Source organism: Oncorhynchus mykiss, chromosome 31 (assembly GCF_013265735.2).
Source record: "Oncorhynchus mykiss isolate Arlee chromosome 31, USDA_OmykA_1.1, whole genome shotgun sequence".
Classification (NCBI taxonomy): domain Eukaryota; kingdom Metazoa; phylum Chordata; class Actinopteri; order Salmoniformes; family Salmonidae; genus Oncorhynchus; species Oncorhynchus mykiss.
The window spans coordinates 21182229-21200722 of NC_050571.1; the positions used below are offsets into that span (position 1 = coordinate 21182229).

Below are 18494 nucleotides of genomic sequence, written 5' to 3' on the forward strand. Positions count from 1 at the left end.
GTATATAGCTGACCCTGTATATAGCTGACCCTGTATATAGGTGACCCTGTATATAGCTGACCCTGTAAATATCTCCCTGTATACAGCTGACCCTGTAAATATCTCCCTGTATATAGCTGACCCTGTATATAGCTGACCCTGTATATAGCTGAGCCTGTATATAGCTGACCCTGTATATAGCTGACCCTGTATATAGCTGGCCCTTTATATAGCTGACCCTGTATATAGCTGAACCTGTAAATATCTCCCTGTATATAGCTGACCCTGTAAATATCTCCCTGTATATAGCTGACCCTGTAAATATCTCCCTGTATATAGCTGACCCTGTAAATATCTCCCTGTATATAGCTGACCCTGTAAATATCTCCCTGTATATAGCTGACCCTGTAAATATCTCCCCGTATATAGCTGACCCTGTATATAGCTGACCCTGTATATAGCTGACCCTGTATATAGCTGACCCTGTAAATATCTCCCTGTATATAGCTGACCCTGTATATAGCTGACCCTGTATATAGCTGACCCTGTATATAGCTGACCCTGTATATAGCTGACCCTGTAAATATCTCCCTGTATATAGCTGATCCTGTATATAGCTGACCCTGTATATAGCTGACCCTGTATATAGCTGACCCTGTATATAGCTGACCCTGTATATAGCTGACCCTGTATATAGCTGACCCTGTATATAGGTGACCCTGTATATAGCTGACCCTGTAAATATCTCCCTGTATACAGCTGACCCTGTAAATATCTCCCTGTATATAGCTGACCCTGTATATAGCTGACCCTGTATATAGCTGAGCCTGTATATAGCTGACCCTGTATATAGCTGACCCTGTATATAGCTGGCCCTTTATATAGCTGACCCTGTATATAGCTGAACCTGTAAATATCTCCCTGTATATAGCTGACCCTGTAAATATCTCCCTGTATATAGCTGACCCTGTAAATATCTCCCTGTATATAGCTGACCCTGTAAATATCTCCCTGTATATAGCTGACCCTGTATATAGCTGACCCTGTAAATATCTCCCTGTATATAGCTGACCCTGTATATAGCTGACCCTGTATATAGCTGACCCTGTATATAGCTGACCCTGTATATAGCTGACCCTGTATATAGCTGACCCTGTATATAGCTGACCCTGTATACAGCTGACCCTGTATACAGCTGACCCTGTATATAGCTGACCCTGTATATAGCTGACCCTGTATATAGCTGACCCTGTATATAGCTGACCCTGTATATAGCTGACCCTGTATATAGCTGACCCTGTATATAGCTGACCCTGTATATAGCTGACCCTGTATATAGCTGACCCTGTATAAACTGTAGCTTCATTCGTGTGTATTTGTATTTCTCTTCTCTTATTGTCATTGTTCGTTATTTTCTTGTTTTATTCTGTATCGTTGGGAATGTTTGTAAGTAAGCATTTCACAGTAAGGTCTCCCTCTACCCTTTGTGTTCTGCGCATGTGTCAAATACAATTAGATTTGATTTGACAACCCAACACTAGTTTAAATTGCCTCTCACAGAGGGGGGCTTGAGGGAATACAGGTGTTGCTCATCTGAAAACTGGTGTTCATCAACTTTTCTTTTTAGATTTCTAGTGATGTTGGTAATACTAAGACCCTTAAAGCAGCTTCAGATATAGCCCTTTATCCATGTCAGCTGTGCTTCCTTCACTCTGTCACAAATACATAAATCAAGTGCCCACAGAAGTATTACAGCTGTATGTTTTCAGTTTGTGAACTTCGGAAATGGGGTGTATGGCATAGATCAATAGTTTCTATATGTTGTTATAGTTACTGGGTGTGTTGTGTCTGAAGGATAAATGAATGAACAGATCGATCTGTCTTGGAAATGGAAAGAAATGACAAGTCTGATATCACCCAATATGTTTTGGTGGAGGGATGGAGGGAGTGAGCAGAGATGTCGGCCCAGTCATAAGACCTGTTATCCAAACTCCATTCTTCTTTGTGTTCCAGCTGCCACCCGAAGTGTGAAAGATGAAGCCCTCAGCCCTCATGTTCCTCCTTATCAGCTCTGCCGCCTGCATCAATCTCAAATACATCTCCAAGAGAAACTCGGGTAAGTCCACAAGTCTCCCTTTTAATCATGGCCAATCTATAGGTGACCAAAACTTTGATTCATTTGACTTTTGTTTTATCACGTCCCTCTTGTTGAAAGGAAATGAATTTCCCCATATCTATTCACTGACGCAACCTTGTGTTTGCACAACAAATGTGGAGGTCTTGATTTGCGAGTGTTATTGTTCAGTTTATTATTCTGTGTGGTGGTGTGTTGTCAGATGTTGTCTACTCTCTGTGCTCTGTGATACATGTGTTGAATGTGTTTGTTGCAACCAGATATCCAGTTTGAGCTGTATATTTATCTTTCCTTCTGGCTTTTGGTGCTAGTGATGCCTTGTTTGGTCCTTCGTTCCTCCACAGAGGGAGTAAAGGTCAAATAAAAGCTCCTTCCTTTCTATAGGGCTATCTAATCCAGTTCAGTCCCTGCTTTGGAGACTCATCAATGTGTTTTATCCCCCACTCACATTGTGTGTCTGTTTGCGTGTGGGTGAGGGTGTGTGGTGAGCAATTATGTTATCAGTGCCAAACGGGCTTTTATGTGGGCGGCAATAACATAGAAGCAATCTTGTCTGTCAGTTTCTCACCCAGTGTGAGATTGAAATGTTTGGCATTTTCTCTCCTTGCAGTACCAGATGATCAGACAGAGACTGCATGTTATTTTGTTTCCCGTTAATATTTGATGTAACACCTCCCTGTGTGAGAGGAATTGCAAAAACAGAGTGTTAATTGTCAGAAGACAGAGACAGCTTTGATTCAATTAAGGTTTTCTTTTCTTTTGAAGATGCTTAAACTTTGAGGAAATGTGCTGACGCTTTCAGCTGATGCTGAAATTGCTTTTTGTTAAAATCAGTCAAGCAATTTAAATTATGTTAGTAGAATTATGAACTAAAGACACTGAACAAAGAATCCAGGAATACATTAAATAAAGGAACCCCACAGGCCACGCAATTTTCCACTCTGGAGAAGAAAAAGCAAGCCGTGGCTTATCAGATATTATCTGATCAACCGCAATCCAGATAGTCAGCCTTATCAAAATATAAGAAGAAGAATCTAATTGTTTTTTTCTGGCCATTCCTGTTAAGATCTCACCTCCCCTGTCACCCCAGGAAGTTGTGTCCGGGGAGAATGTGTGCTCCTGATAATGCTTGGTAATTCGCTGAATTTCCATTGAGGGAAGGTTAAGGGTAAGCAGGCAACCAACGGCGCAGAATCTTTCTGATCTTGAAACGACAGGACACTTGAATCCCTCGGTTAATGCTTTAAAGTGCCCGGAGCATCCTGAGTGTTTTTTTTGTTTTTTTAAAGGTACTTGAAGCGTGGGACATACGGTTAAATAAGTCATTTCTCCTAGATTCTCTAAGACAATACCACTGCAACATGTCATGTGATTCATCTAAATGCAGCCATTACTTCCACCCCTTTGATTAAGAGCTGAATTGTGCATTGAGCTCTATAATGCTGAACCTGTCTGAGGGGAAATATATGTGGTTTCACACACTGGAGATTATTGCCAGGTTATTCATTTGTCAGGTTTACATATGAAATGATGATGTTTTAAAATCATTGTTATAGTCTTGGTTTGATACATGAGTAGAGGAGCCATCTTGGTTAGTTTAACGTCTGTAGAGAAAGAAATACAAACAAAACTAGTGGTAATCTCAAATAAGGGCTCTAGGCCCAACATTAAACATCATTCTCCCATTCATATTTAATGAACAGAAACTCAATTAGCAACTTAAAAGATGCAGCTCGTGTGACTTGGTAATAAAAGCATGTTTTATGATTAGGTAGCTGCTGCAAATGGGTGCAGACAAAGGATGTAGCAGCAGCTGTGCAAGCCTCAGAGACTAGGAGTCAAGTAAAGTGATTTAGCAAAACAATTAGCGCTAACATGTCCGTGGAAAGCCTGAAAGACCCATGACAAACACAAGTTAAGGTTTGGCTAAATAATTCTAACACGGCCAAGTTCAGTACGTCATGATGGTCTCCTGTTTATGAGTGTTCTGCACAGTCCTTCTAAAGAACTTTAAAGCTGCATTCTGTCTGTATGTGTCCAAAATGGCACCCTGTTCCCTTTATAGTTCACTACTTTTGACCCCCCATAGGGCTCTGGTCAACAGTAGTGCACTATATAGGGATAGGGCGCAATTTGCGACACATCCTCTGTCTGTGCGTTTGTCTGAGGAGCCATACAGTCATATCTCCAGGAAGGTGCTCTAACATGGACTTTTGCCTTCTCAACGAAGGGAAATACTAAGAATCTAAGGACATCCCTCTCCTTCTCCTGTAACCTCAACCTCCTGCAGCAGCCCTGTTGGAGATGTCTCCTCCACTCTGTCAGATGGCAACCTTCACTGCCAAATAACCAGTCTCCTTCTTTGAATTATTTTCATTCAACTCTTAACATTGAGAGAAAAGATTCAATGGGAGTGTAAAGGTTACTGATTTCACAACCAGTACACAATAGTTTAGCATATGAAAGGCCTCAGCTCCAACGTGTGTCACTAATGTCTGCCTACGCCTAAGCTCTCCGCTTTAATATAGCAGGTTCTGCTTCTGAAAGCTGTCACATAATATGAAATGGAACTCAAACAATGACGTTCTTCCTCTCTTTTAAAAAGCTGGGAATAGTCTTTAGTAATCTGCTTCAGACTGCTACTGGCTGTTTGTACTAGCCAATATTCAAACCAGATAAAAGACAGAAATTAAATTAAAAAGATCTTCAAAGACCCTTTTCACTGCTGACTTTGTCAGAGTGCTTCTGTGCTTTCATTCCAGCAGGCCTTTCACGTTGGCTTCTCCCTTAAGTCAAGAGAAACCCTGTCAACATACTCTCTGTGTCAATCCCACAACCAGCTAAACCGTGGGGTGTTTCTGTGTGAAAGTATAGGCATACAGTACATGCATTTTTAAAGACACTAACATATGAATAGTATATGTACCACTAGAAATAATGGACACAAAGATATGATATGAATTGTTTCTAAAATCTGATGTCCTAATGTTATGTTGGGGGTACTGGAGGACTGGAGTTGGGAACCACTGGACTAGACCATCAGACCAGTATAGGGGTACTGGAGGACTGGAGTTGGGAATCGCTGGACTAAACAATTAAATCAGTATGGGGGTACCACTGGACTAAACCATTAAACCAGTATGGGGGTACTGGAGGACTAGAGTTGGGAACCACTGGACTAACATCACATCAACACCATTATCCCAGAAACCCTAGACGCACTCCAATTTGCATACCGCCCCAACAGATCCACAGATGATGCAATCTCTATTGCACTCCACACTGCCCTTTCACACCTGGACAAAAGGAACACCTATGTGAGAATGCTGTTCATTGACTACAGCTCAGTGTTCAAAACCATAGTGCCCTCAAAGCTCATCACTAAGCTAAGGACCCTGGGACTAAACACCTCCCTCTGCAACTGGATCCTGGACTTCCTGACGGGCCGACCCCAGGTGGTAAGGGTAGGTAACAACACATCCGCCACGCTGATCCTCAACACAGGGGCCCCTCAGGGGTGTGTGCTCAGTTCCCTCCTGTACTCCCTGTTCACTCATGACTGCATGGCCAGGCACGACTCCAAAACCATCATTAAGTTTGCCAGTGACACAACAGTGGTAGGCCTGATCGCAGACAACAACGAGACAGCCTATAGGGAGGAGGTCAGAGACCTGGCTGTGTGGTGCCTGGACAACAACCTCTCCCTCAATGTGATCAAGACAAAGGAGATGATTGTGGACTACAGGAAAAGGAGGACCGAGCACACCCCCATTCTCATCGACGGGGCTGAAGTGGAGCAGGTTGTCCACATCACCAACATGGTCCAAGCACACCAAGACATTCGTGAAGAGGGCAAGACAAAACCTATTCCCCCTCAGGAGACTGAAAAGATTTGGCATGAGTCCTCACATCCTCAAAAGGTTCTACAGCTGCAACATCAAGAGCATCCTGATGGGTTGCATCACTGCCTGGTATGGAAACCGCTCGTCCTCCGACAGCAAGGCACTACAGAGGGTAGTACGTGCTGCACAGTACATCACTGGGGCCAAGCTTCCTGCCATCCAGGACCTCTATACCAGGCGGTGTCAGAGGAAGGCCCAAAAAAATTGACCATTAGACCAGTATGGGGGTACTAGAGGGCTGGAGTTGGGAACCACTGGACTAAACCATTAGACCAGTATAGGGGAACTGGATGGCTGGAGTTGGGAAACACTGGACTAAACCATTAGACCAGTATGGGGGTACTGGGGACCTGGAGTTGGAACCACTGGGATAAACCATTAGACCAGTATGGGGGTACTAGAGGGCTGGAGTTGGGAACCACTGGACTAAACCATTAGACCAGTATGGGGGTACTGGATGGCTGGAGTTGGGAAACACTGGACTAAACCATTAGACCAGTATGGGGGTACTGGGGGCCTGGAGTTGGGAAACACTGGACTAAACCATTAGACCAGTATGGGGGTATTGGGGGCCTGGAGTTGGGAAACACTAGACTAAACCATTAGACCAGTATGGGGGTACTGGGGGCCTGTAGTTGGGAAACAATGGACTAAACCATTAGACCAGTATGGGGGTACTGGGGGCCTGGAGTTGGGAAACACTGGACTAAACCATTAGACCAGTATGTTATCCTTTACATGCAGATCATAATCATGATGATATGAAGCAGTTATGTCATTAATTATTCATTGGTTTCCTGATATTTAATTGCCATGGCAGTATGGTTAACATTTAGAACTTTGAAATGTTCTTAAGTGTTTAAAAGAAACTAAATTCCGCCACGTAGGTAAATGTATTTCCAGTGGGAACTACCAGTGGGAACTCATGTCATACTTATAACAGGATTTAATTTAATGTATTATAGATGGAATGTGATGGACTATTGCTGCCTCAGGGAATTTGTATATTTAATAGGCAGCAAGCTATTCAGTCAGTCATCAAGGAAGCACAAACTGTTGAGCAAAGATCTCTTGACTCACAAACGAATTTGAACACCACTCTCTTTCTGCCGCACTGGGCTCTCCCAGGAAAACACCCCAAGACATTCAGTCAGACACTGTCTCCACCGTCCATGACTCTGATATCCGCTGTTTGTTTCAAACTCAAATATTGATAGCTTGACACCATTTGACTTGCAGGCTGCACACTTGACAATGTGATGAGCTTTGCTAATAGACACTTCCTTGTTATGTCTGCTCACTATGTGGCCAATGTGTAGATTGAGTGATAATGTAAATGTGGTAGTGTGCAAGTGTGTGAACGTAAGGGCAATTTAACGTGATGTTAATGTGTTTGGACAGGATGGGGCTGTTATAGTGCCTTGCGAAAGTATTCGGCCCCCTTGAACTTTGCAAACTTTTGCCACATTTCAGGCTTCAAACATAAAGATATAAAACTGTATTTTTTTGTGAAGAATCAACAACAAGTGGGACACAATCATGAAGTGGAACGACATTTATTGGATATTTCAAACTTTTTTAACAAATCAAAAACTGAAAAATTGGGCGTGCAAAATTATTCAGCCCCCTTAAGTTAATACTTTGTAGCGCCACCTTTTGCTGCGATTACAGCTGTAAGTCGCTTGGGGTGTGTCTCTATCAGTTTTGCACATCGAGAGACTGACATTTTTCCCATTCCTCCTTGCAAAACAGCTCGAGCTCAGTGAGGTTGGATGGAGAGCATTTGTGAACAGCCGTTTTCAGTTCTTTCCACAGATTCTCGATTGGATTCAGGTCTGGACTTTGACTTGGCCATTCTAACACCTGGATATGTTTATTTTTGAACCATTCTATTGTAGATTTTGCTTTATGTTTTGGATCATTGTCTTGTTGGAAGACAAATCTCCGCCCCAGTCTCAGGTCTTTTGCAGACTCCATCAGGTTTTCTTCCAGAATGGTCCTGTATTTGGCTCCATCCATCTTCCCATCAATTTTAACCATCCTCCCTGTCCCTGCTGAAGAAAAGCAGGCCCAAACCATGATGCTGCCACCGCCATGTTTGACAGTGGGGATGGTGTGTTCAGCTGTGTTGCTTTTACGCCAAACAAAACGTTTTGCATTGTTGCCAAAAAGTTCAATTTTGGTTTCATCTGACCAGAGCACCTTCTTCCACATGTTTGGTGTGTCTCCCAGGTGGCTTGTGGCAAACTTTAAACGACACTTTTTATGGAAATCTTTAAGAAATGGCTTTATTCTTGCCACTCTTCCATAAAGGCCAGATTTTTGCAATATACGACTGATTGTTGTCCTATGGACAGAGTCTCCCACCTCAGCTGTAGATCTCTGCAGTTCATCCAGAGTGATCATGGGCCTCTTGGCTGCATCTCTGATCAGTCTTCTCCTTGTATGAGCTGAAAGTTTAGAGGGACGGCCAGGTCTTGGTAGATTTGCAGTGGTCTGATACTCCTTCCATTTCAATATTATCGCTTGCACAGTGCTCCTTGGGATGTTTAAAGCTTGGGAAATCTTTTTGTATCCAAATCCGGCTTTAAACTTCTTCACAACAGTATCTCGGACCTGCCTGGTGTGTTCCTTGTTCTTCATGATGCTCTCTGCGCTTTTAACGGACCTCTGAGACTATCACAGTGCAGGTGCATTTATATGGAGACTTGATTACACACAGGTGGATTGTATTTATCATCATTAGTCATTTAGGTCAACATTGGATCATTCAGAGATCCTCACTGAACTTCTGGAGAGAGTTTGCTGCACTGAAAGTAAAGGGGCTGAATAATTTTGCACGCCCAATTTTTCAGTTTTTGATATGTTAAAAAAGTTTGAAATATCCAATAAATGTCGTTCCACTTCATGATTGTGTCCCACTTGTTGTTGACTCTTCACAAAGAAATACAGTTGTATATCTTTATGTTTGAAGCCTGAAATGTGGCAAAAGGTAGCAAAGTTCAAGGGGGCCGAATACTTTCGCAAGGCACTGTATATGTGGATGTCAGGATGGGGATGTTATATGTGGATGTCGATTAATTACTGTCCTAATATTCTTCTTCAAGAGCCAGGCTCTGCTTCATGGTGTACTACGTGACAGTTGGTTCAATGAGGAACCCCCAGATTTGGACATCATTCATTTAATCATGTAAATAATAAAGAAGAGAAGCCATAACCTATCCCCCCTTATGGAAGACAGTTATCACATTAATAGTTTAATATCCTGTAATCTTGGTGAATCAGCCCTTCTCCTTTTTCTCCGTCATGTTGGTTGCGTTTAAAAGTAAAGTCCATCTCCCCACCCTCGTCCCATCTCACCTGTAACATCTGCAGCCCATCAAGAGCTGCTGTAAATCTACATATTGCACTGGGATCAAGTTTTTCTCTATCTGTCAAAGTACGGCAGTTAAGATTATGAGTCACTAAGAAAGCACCTTTTCAGTGCACAGCTATCCCCATGGCAACGAGCCACAAAGTGGAAATGCCAACACAATTTTGACTCAAGAAGCCCTGCAACCCTCAACCCACTCGCCCATTCTCCTCTCCAACTGTCACTCCTATGGTCAAATATTTCACTGAACACGCACTATTTAATCATTTTTCATTCACTTTGCCATGTTGGCTCAACAGTGAAATAAATTACTCTGCCATGTTGGCCCAATAATGTCTTATATTACTCTGTCATGTTGGCCCAACAGTGTAATATATTACTCTTCCGCGTTGGGCCAACAATGTAATATATTACTCCGCCACGTTGGCCCCACAATGTAACATATTAGATTGGAATTAACTCTCTATTTTCAGCATGTGATAAGTATTCATGTAATTCATTACCTGATTACAGCAGCAGTTTGTAAATAAGCTTAGAAACAAATGAACACTGAACGCCTCAACCATACAATAGTAAACACTGGCCATATGATTCATTTTCTACCGCTTTAGGAGCGGAGGAGTGAAAAAAATAAATCAACATGTTTGGAATCTGTGGTCTCCCTGTAATGCAGTCAGACCTTTGAACATCATAGTGAGCAGTGGCCCGTTTCCAACAATTACACTGAAAAAGGCTTTCCTGTCAAAAAGGGGCCCTTGGGAACAGTGCTATGAATAAATATAAACGCACAGGCCGGCAGTTTTGTGGCGGGGGAAAGGGATTGAGACATCAGGAATCATTTCAACTAGTCCAGAATACGAGGACAAGGCGTGAAGAGTGATGACCATGCATTTAACTGCCACTCATGTAGTGTACCAAGGTTCAAGCAGTAAGGCTGGCCTGAATGCTTGTTTAAAGTGGAACTGACAGCGTTTTAAATACTTTGCAGATATGAAACAAACAGACAATCATAATATCAGTAAAAAATATTAAATTCCCAGTTTATGCTACAAAACCAACTTCATAAGAGGTTATAAAAATAGGTTCTATTGGACTCAAAATTTCAGGCACAGATGAATGCAGTTCATCAGATTCATATAATTCCGCAATACATTTATTGGTAGTCCAAAAAATATATCCCGTTGTAAATCACAGCCGGCCTGGTACATTGTTTGCTGCCTCCAATTATTTGGGATACACTGTTTAAGTTTCAACGATTCAATATGTGACCCGTTTCAAGAATCTAGGCATATGTCGCACAACACTACTTCACAGGAGAGGCATTTGACCGTCTTTTTTGTTGTTGTTTGTTTTTGAATTTTACCCCAATTTCATGGTATCCAATTGTTAGTAGTTACTATCTTGTCCCATCGCTACAACTCCCGTACGGGCTCGGGACAGACGAAGGTCGAAAGCCATGCGTCCTCCAAAACACAACCGAACCACTGCTTCTTAACACAGCACGCATCCAACCAAGAAGCCAGCTGCACCAATGTGTCGGAGGAAACACCGTGCACCTGGCGACCTTGTTAGCGTGCACTGCGCCCAGCCCGCCACAGGAGTCGCTAGTGCACGATGAGACAAGGATATCCCTACCGGCCAAACCCTCCCTAAACCAGACGACGCTAGGCCAATCGTGCATCGCCCCATGGACCTCCCGGTTGCGGCCGGATGCGACAGAGCCTGGGCTCACACCCAGAGTCTCTGGTAGCACAGCTGGCACTGCGATGCAGTGACCTAGACCACTGCGCCACCCGGGAGGCCTTTGATCGTCTTTTTTTGGCAGAAATTCCTTCTGGGCGATGTGAACTTTCTTGTGCCATAATAACAAACTTGTAATCCATCTGTAAATATGAATACAATTGTTAAATGACGAGCCATGTTAGTTTAGCCACAGAAAAAGTCAGGAACCTTCCTGCTAGCCATGATAGGCTAAGATAATGGCTGAGCTGTACATGCCGGGAGATGAGTTTGGATTGATCTGCCATGTTGTATGCTCCTTTTCTATAATTTGCATGGCTAGTTGTAGCTTAATGTTAGCTAGCTAACATTGAACCTAGTTGGTTAGCTTTAGCTACCTACAGATTCATACTACAGCTATGACAAGCAGTTTGTATTGGTAGTAGTATAAATTGAGATTATTAATTTTTTAGCTATCTAGCTAGCTACATGTCTAAACAAAAGATTCCACTTCATCAGATGATTACATGACCCATCAAGTTAGCCAGGTGTGTCTAAGGGTGATTACTGCCATCTATTGTATTTCAGGAACATGTGTACATGTCTAGACAGTAGTGACCCATCGACTTAGCTAGATGTGGCTGGGGGGTGGTTATATAATTTCTTCCACATGACCCATCAATTTAGGCAAGTGTGTCTGGGTTAACATCATCAAATAATTATCTGGACACTTTCTGTTTTTGATATTGCTAATTTGCAAATATGCAAGTAACCATTTCACTGTGTCATTTACACATTTTACAATGGCATTTTAGTAATTTAGTAGACACTCTTATCCAGAGTGACTTACAGTTAGTGCATTCATCTTAAGATAGCTAGCTGAGACAACCACATATCACACGCATACAAAGTACATTTTTCCTCAATAATGTAGCTATCAGTAGAAGATAGAAGAGGGTGTCAAGTGCAAGTGCTGGCCCCTTTTTGCTTCACTTCCTGCCTGAATGACGTGCCCAAAGTAAACTGCCTGTAGCTCAGGCCCTGAAGCCAGGATATGCATATAATTGGTACCATTGTAAATAAAACACGTTGAAGTTTGTAGAAATGTTAAAATAATGTAGGAGAATATAACACAATCCAAAGAAAAATCAACCGGAAAGTTTTCCCTCGATGCAATTCCTATGGCTTCCACAGGGTGTCAGCAGTCTATGTTCAAGGTTTCAGGCTTGTAAAACGAATAAGAAATAACAGTTTTAGTAGAACGACACAGTCTTGGAAATTTGTGTTTGCTTGCGCCATAAAGACATTACGCACCTGCTAAAATCGGTTTCCTATTGAACATACTTCCTTCCTTCCGAAATAAATATTATAGTTTGATTACATTTTAGGGTATCTGATGAGTAAGACTTGTTGAAACAAAGTTTAGGGGTAGATTTTTAGATTCCTTTCTCTGCAAGTTCAACAAGTGGATTACTCAAATCGATGGTGCCAACTAAACCAACCTTTTGGGATATAAAGAAGGATTTTATCTAACAAAACGACATTACATGTTATAGCTGGGACCCTTTGGATGACAAATCAGAAGAAGATGTTCAAAAAGTAAATAGATTTTTAATCGTTACATGTGAATGTATAAGACACTTATATGTACATACATGTTTTAAATCCATAATATTGATGAATATTTATTTGAATTGCACGTCCTCCAGTCCGCCAGCGGGACACCGATCCTTAAGATTAAGTGTTTTTATTTTGGTATTTAACATACTGTTTGAAGGTAGTGTGAGGTAGTGTTTCAGATATTTTCTGAATATGGGCAAGGACTCCTAGCTTCCTAGCTTCAGGGGAAGCTGATTCCACCATTGGGGTGCCAGGACAGAGAAGAGCTTGGACTGGGCTGAGAGGGAGATTCCCTGTAGGGGTGGGAGGGCCATGAGACCTGAGGTGGCAGAACAGAGTGCTCGGGTTGCGGTGTAGGGTTTCAGCATAGCCTGAAGGTACACTTTCTGTATCCTGTGACAAATAAACATGGATTTTATTTGATATAGTGTGTGTTTACCAGAGATGGTAATGTGAAGAACAACATGACCTGTACCAAAGTCAGATTAGGATTTAGGCCAAGGACTAGATAAAGTATATTTTTACCTGGAGCCTTTTAACCTTTTCTTATTGTAGGCTTCTACCACTTAGTCTTGAAATCTTTGGTTGTTTTTTTATTAATTTTATTAAACTAGGCAAGTCAGTTAAGAACAAATTCTTATTTACAATGACGGCCTACCCCAGCCAAACCCAGACAACGCTGAACCAACGCTGAGCATCACCATATGGGACTCCCAATCATGGCCGGATGTGACGCAGTGATGCCTCTTGCACTGAGATGCAGTGCCCTAGACCGCTGCACCACCCGGGAATTTACTTCACTACTCACTCTGTTTAGCACATGGCCTCACATGTGAGTCCTTAAAAAGATGGGTGGGGCTAAGGCTTAAGAGGGTGTGAACGATGCTGAATGGATGTAGACAAAGAAGAGCTCTCCAGTAGGTGTACCAAAATATTCAAGGGCCATTTTCTCAAAAGTGGGGTTTAATAAAGTTGATCAACTTTCAAAGCAGAATTACTCATCCATTGTTCCTCAACTGTAGTGTATGATATACCATTTTCTAGCTCTGAGTTTCTACTTTTATCAATAAAAAAAAAACTCAATAAAAAATGTTGCTACATAGGACCGAATCCATGTGGTGGGTCACAACTATAGGACAAAAACGGACGAATGTAACTAAGTCTGGGAATGTCAATACAATCAAACTAGCAAGGGCAATGATCAAAGGTCAGTCATAACGTGGCTATTAGGCTACTGTATCTATGTGTATAGCTATTTATTTAGCGAGATAAAAACACAGAGCCTAACGTTAGCTACCTAGCTGCTGGGAGGATGTCATGACATTGGAGGAGTGGGTGAGTGACCCTCATATCGGTTTTCGGTAGCTACGGCTAGCTATAGATGCAGGTGTCATTTGGTTAGCTAGCAAAAAATGAGAATTGTTTAGCTATCTAGCTATGCTGAACTTGAACGACTGTTATGCAGTTAGCGTATGTCTTGCGTTCGTAAATTCTCTCTGGCTATCTACTCTGATTTTAGAGCACTCTTGTCTGAGTGTGCCAGAACGCAGAATAACTGATGAATTTACAAACGTGCAACTCCCGCTGAATATTACCATTGTAGGTAAACAAAAAAGTAAGTCACAGACGCTCTAGATAACGTATAAACATTCTAACCAGCTCTGCTTGGGCGATTAAAATGGTCAGAGTGATGTGTTCTCTTGTGTCTGGAAGTAGATAGCAAGCTAGCCAACTTTAGCCAGTTAGCTTGGGTGGTTGACTGCCATTGTGAGTAATGCAAAGATCAACCCTACTCCTCGGCTTCCTGTGTCTGTGTCAATCGTGCAGTGTGCGCTCGGGGTTCGAAACACTGAATTTACGAACAGACAATCTGACAACTCTGAATTTACGAACAACCCAGACACACACTGAAGACAATTTATGAATGCACCCTTAGTTGTGTATTTCATTGATCAAATAGGCTGGCAAACAGGTAAGTTCACATTCAGTTGTCAAAACGTGGGTTGGGACAAGCATACATTGGCAGGCAAGCTGCAGAAGGACGTGCAGGCTACTATTCCCCATCGTTTATCAGTGCAATTCTGACGGCCAATTAGCTGAAAAAGTTTGTGGGTTTATCTAATTTTCCCTCGTCTTACTCTGGCTAGCATTAGTTGTTGATATGTTGTTGTTGATGTGCATAACTAAGGGACAGATAGCCTACTCTTTCATGGTTGTTTGATCAATAAGACTGTACAGTTCCCAAATGTAAGAGTACTCCCTGGTATTTGCATATTTTCAGAAATCCATTTAGGTGTATTTTGTGGCTTTTGGCGAATGCTTTTTAATGATCTAAAGTCACGCTGTTGCTGCTGCCTGTAAACACACAGGCCAGTTCAAAGTGAATGATGGCAGGCCCGTGTGGCAAATGGCTTATTTGCATAAAGGCCTACTGTAGCTCTGATTGGCTGTAGTGCACTGGTCTGCGTAGACTCCGGTCCTGGACAAGACAGATGTTTTTATTAAGTTTTATTTACTGCAGTGTCTATTAATTGTCCAAATGCAAACATTTATGAAAAGTGAAAATTACCATATCTAAGTGCTCGAGTGTCAGAAAATAACAAATAAATAAAAAAGGTGTCATTTTCTTCCTGGGGGTGAATACTGTATGAACAGATTTTAATAATATTTCCTGTTGCTAAAATGCTGTCAGTTCCACTTTAACTTCATCCAGTAAGCATAACATAATTCACATGGTTTCTTATTCTACGGGCATAGTGGGAATGAATACAAAAGTATCATCATCACCATTGCGTATTGCTTCTTCTCCTTTTTCCTATTAGCCATGTGTGGAATGCCATTCACCTATTGACCTTACAGCCTATACGCACGGCACAATAATACACCTTCCTCACGCTTGCTGTTTAACCTATGGCTCACTCACCTTCCTCTCTCTCAACCAATGGGTGTACATCTTGGGATGGATTTATATGTCAACTCACCCTCGTTCTCTAACTTCACGTTTTTCAGCAAACGTTTTTGACAACCATCCACCAGCTATAATAACTTCAAGGCCCATCATTGGAACTCCTTTCTCCCAGCAGCCCCGCATACCTGCCATCACATCATCTGGCTCTGAGGGTCTTCCCTCGGAGACAAGGCCATTCCCCAAACTATTAGATAAAATGTCATATTGCATTCTGTCTTTGTTGTTCATTCAGTTAAGCTTGTACGAGATTGAAATGTTGTTGTGCAGTACTAAACATTCTATTTTTGCCCTGCACTGTTGGAGCTTAAGAATTTAAGCTTAAGAATTTCACTGTACCCCACAATTACATCTGCGACCCTGTGCATGTGACTAATAAAGTTGTCTAATCTAATCTACTATACATATCCACATTGACTGACAACTCAGGTACTTGGGGGACATTTTGTGATGCTATAAAGCTAAGTGGCGTAATGCAAAACAGGAGGAAATAAAACAATTTGCCCATTTATTTGATCTACTGAAAATCTCAGGAACATTTGCATACGCTTTCATTCTCCTCAGGAATACAAGATTAGAATGTCGTTTTACAGTTCAAGGTAAGAGTTAAACTGTCCTAATTTGCACATGCTCTATTTCCTAGGATCTAAAATCCTCAAATAACCAGAGAAAAAGTTGGATACAGAATGCAGCAGCCTGCCTGTGCAGCCCCACTGTCAACCACCATGTAATTAAGTTATGCATTTGTCACTGTAGGTCCTTAGCCTTGTCATTTTTCCAAGCCTGAGTGTGTGTACAGATAGATTATACAATTCCAGTGGTGCCATCAACACATACAGAATCCTCTCTTGCCAAACTTCCTAGCCTTCTATTTATGTCAACGAGTAATTATGGCAGTCAAAGAAAGCCTTCCCTGGTGACCAGACATCTATTGTCAGCGTCTGGAACAGACATGTACATTATTCCCTCCCTACACATAATGAGGAAGTCAGTGAGCCTTTATAGAGGTGGCTTAGTGATCTTTCTCCATCTGAGGTGTGTGTGTGTGTGTGTGTGTGTGTGTGTGTGTGTGTGTGTGTGTGTGTGTGTGTGTGTGTGTGTGTGTGTGTGTGTGTGTGTGTGTGTGTGTGTGTGTGTGTGTGTGTGTGTGTGTGTGTGTGTGTGTCGATCTGTTTATCTCTATTCCAATAGTAATTACATTGGGCTCACTTCAAACGAGTCAAGGACAGACTGGAAAACAGAGCTTGAGAATATCTTATTGAGAGAGAAAGAGAGGGAAAGCAAGAGAGAGAGACAGAGAGACAGAAAGAGGAAGCAAGAGAGAGAGATGGGCTAATTTTAAGAATAGAAAATGATCTGGTATGTTGATACCAGGGGAGGGTGATACATTGGAAGGTCTGTCTCTGGCCTTCTGAACATGTAGGGAGGAGGTTGATACTTTTGAACTTGCTACAGAGCTGTTGACCTCTGGAGGGCTTTGTGGCAGGTCATTCCTGTGGGATTATAAGTGCTTTGCGGCAGTCCATTCCAGGTGGAGTTTGAGAGAAGAGCATAAACGGTTAACCCCTCAAAGTGCGTCAGTGTCATGGCTCCTAATGCCAGTACCCATCTGACAACAGGATGGTTCGTTTAAAGGGCATTAAGTTACTCAGCGGAAAAGAGTAGCCCATAGCATTGTATTGGCACCATCATTAAATGAGGATGATCTATTTATCCCTTTAGGGAACGGCTAATGAAATAGTTCCTCAGATACAAGGCTAGCAGTACAATGAGTATGGTTTACTACTGTATTTAGTGATCTCTAATAATAGTTATTTTTCATGGGACAATTAATTCACAGAAAAACATAAATATGATTTATTGTAAACATATGTCTCAAAATACATACAGCTTTTTTTGAAGTAAGAAGGCCATTTCAGAGTAGCTGGAAATAATAACCTTGGTATTAACTTATTGCTAAAAACCGGTGCTTGTACCATCTCATGTTGAGTGGGTCTGGATGCATTTTGCAGTCTTGATATACCATTTTTTCATCTACATTTAGAAAAACAAGAAGAGTGGGATGCAGCTGCGTGTTTAATGGTCTTGAGAAAGGACTCAGATGTGAAACATCTACATTAAACAGTCTCACTCACTCACTCTTTTAGTTTTTCCTACAGTGTGTATCCCTATTGGATGTAGTTTACTGTGTTGCACTGATTCTCATTATCTGACATACTCTACATTTGGTAAATGCCCTTATTTCAGCATAATTGCAGTGTGATTGAGGCTTGCTCTTCTTACGAGCTGAAAACAATGCCCTCGAATTGAATTACAGATATCCCCTGAGATTGTTGCTGCTGTGAGAACACAAAAAAGTATGAATTTCTAAACTATTGCTGTAATTCTAAATTAAAGTTAAGATGTGAAATAATTACTGCCATTTTGTTAAAGCAAAGTAGCCAATTCTATGCTGCTTAGTTCTGTGGATTCATTTGGGTCATTTTTGGTTCTTCTCATGAGCTGCTTTTGGTGTGCTTCCCAGAGGAGTAACCCCTCACAAATATGTGTTCTCCCTCTTGTCTCAAGCAATTGGATATGGCAACTCAAAAACCAAATAACATTTGTTTCATGACAGGGAGCCATTGAAACGGATCTGTGATGGCAATTCATGATTTGGAGATTCAAGCCCTGGCAGACATTGACAGCCGTCTCAGTTTTATGCATCTCTGTCAAAGCCAGGCGGCTGTGAATCCTGACGGGTGCCTCTCTACTGCAAACAGCCTGAACCCTGAGATGGCCTTCCAGTTATCTGTTAAACCA

The 18494-nt window shown here is 41.9% G+C and overlaps 1 protein-coding gene across 1 annotated transcript in view; it reads left to right on the top strand.

Moving 5' to 3' along the window:
* The window catches only part of LOC110504767 (X-linked interleukin-1 receptor accessory protein-like 2), a 432915-nt gene that overhangs the window by 66101 nt on the left and 348320 nt on the right, over positions 1-18494 (top strand). Inside the window, exon 2 of the mRNA XM_021583579.2 lies at positions 1993-2095. Coding sequence (XP_021439254.1) covers positions 2014-2095 — 82 coding nt within the window. The 5' untranslated portion in view covers positions 1993-2013. The remainder of the gene's footprint in view (positions 1-1992; positions 2096-18494) is intronic.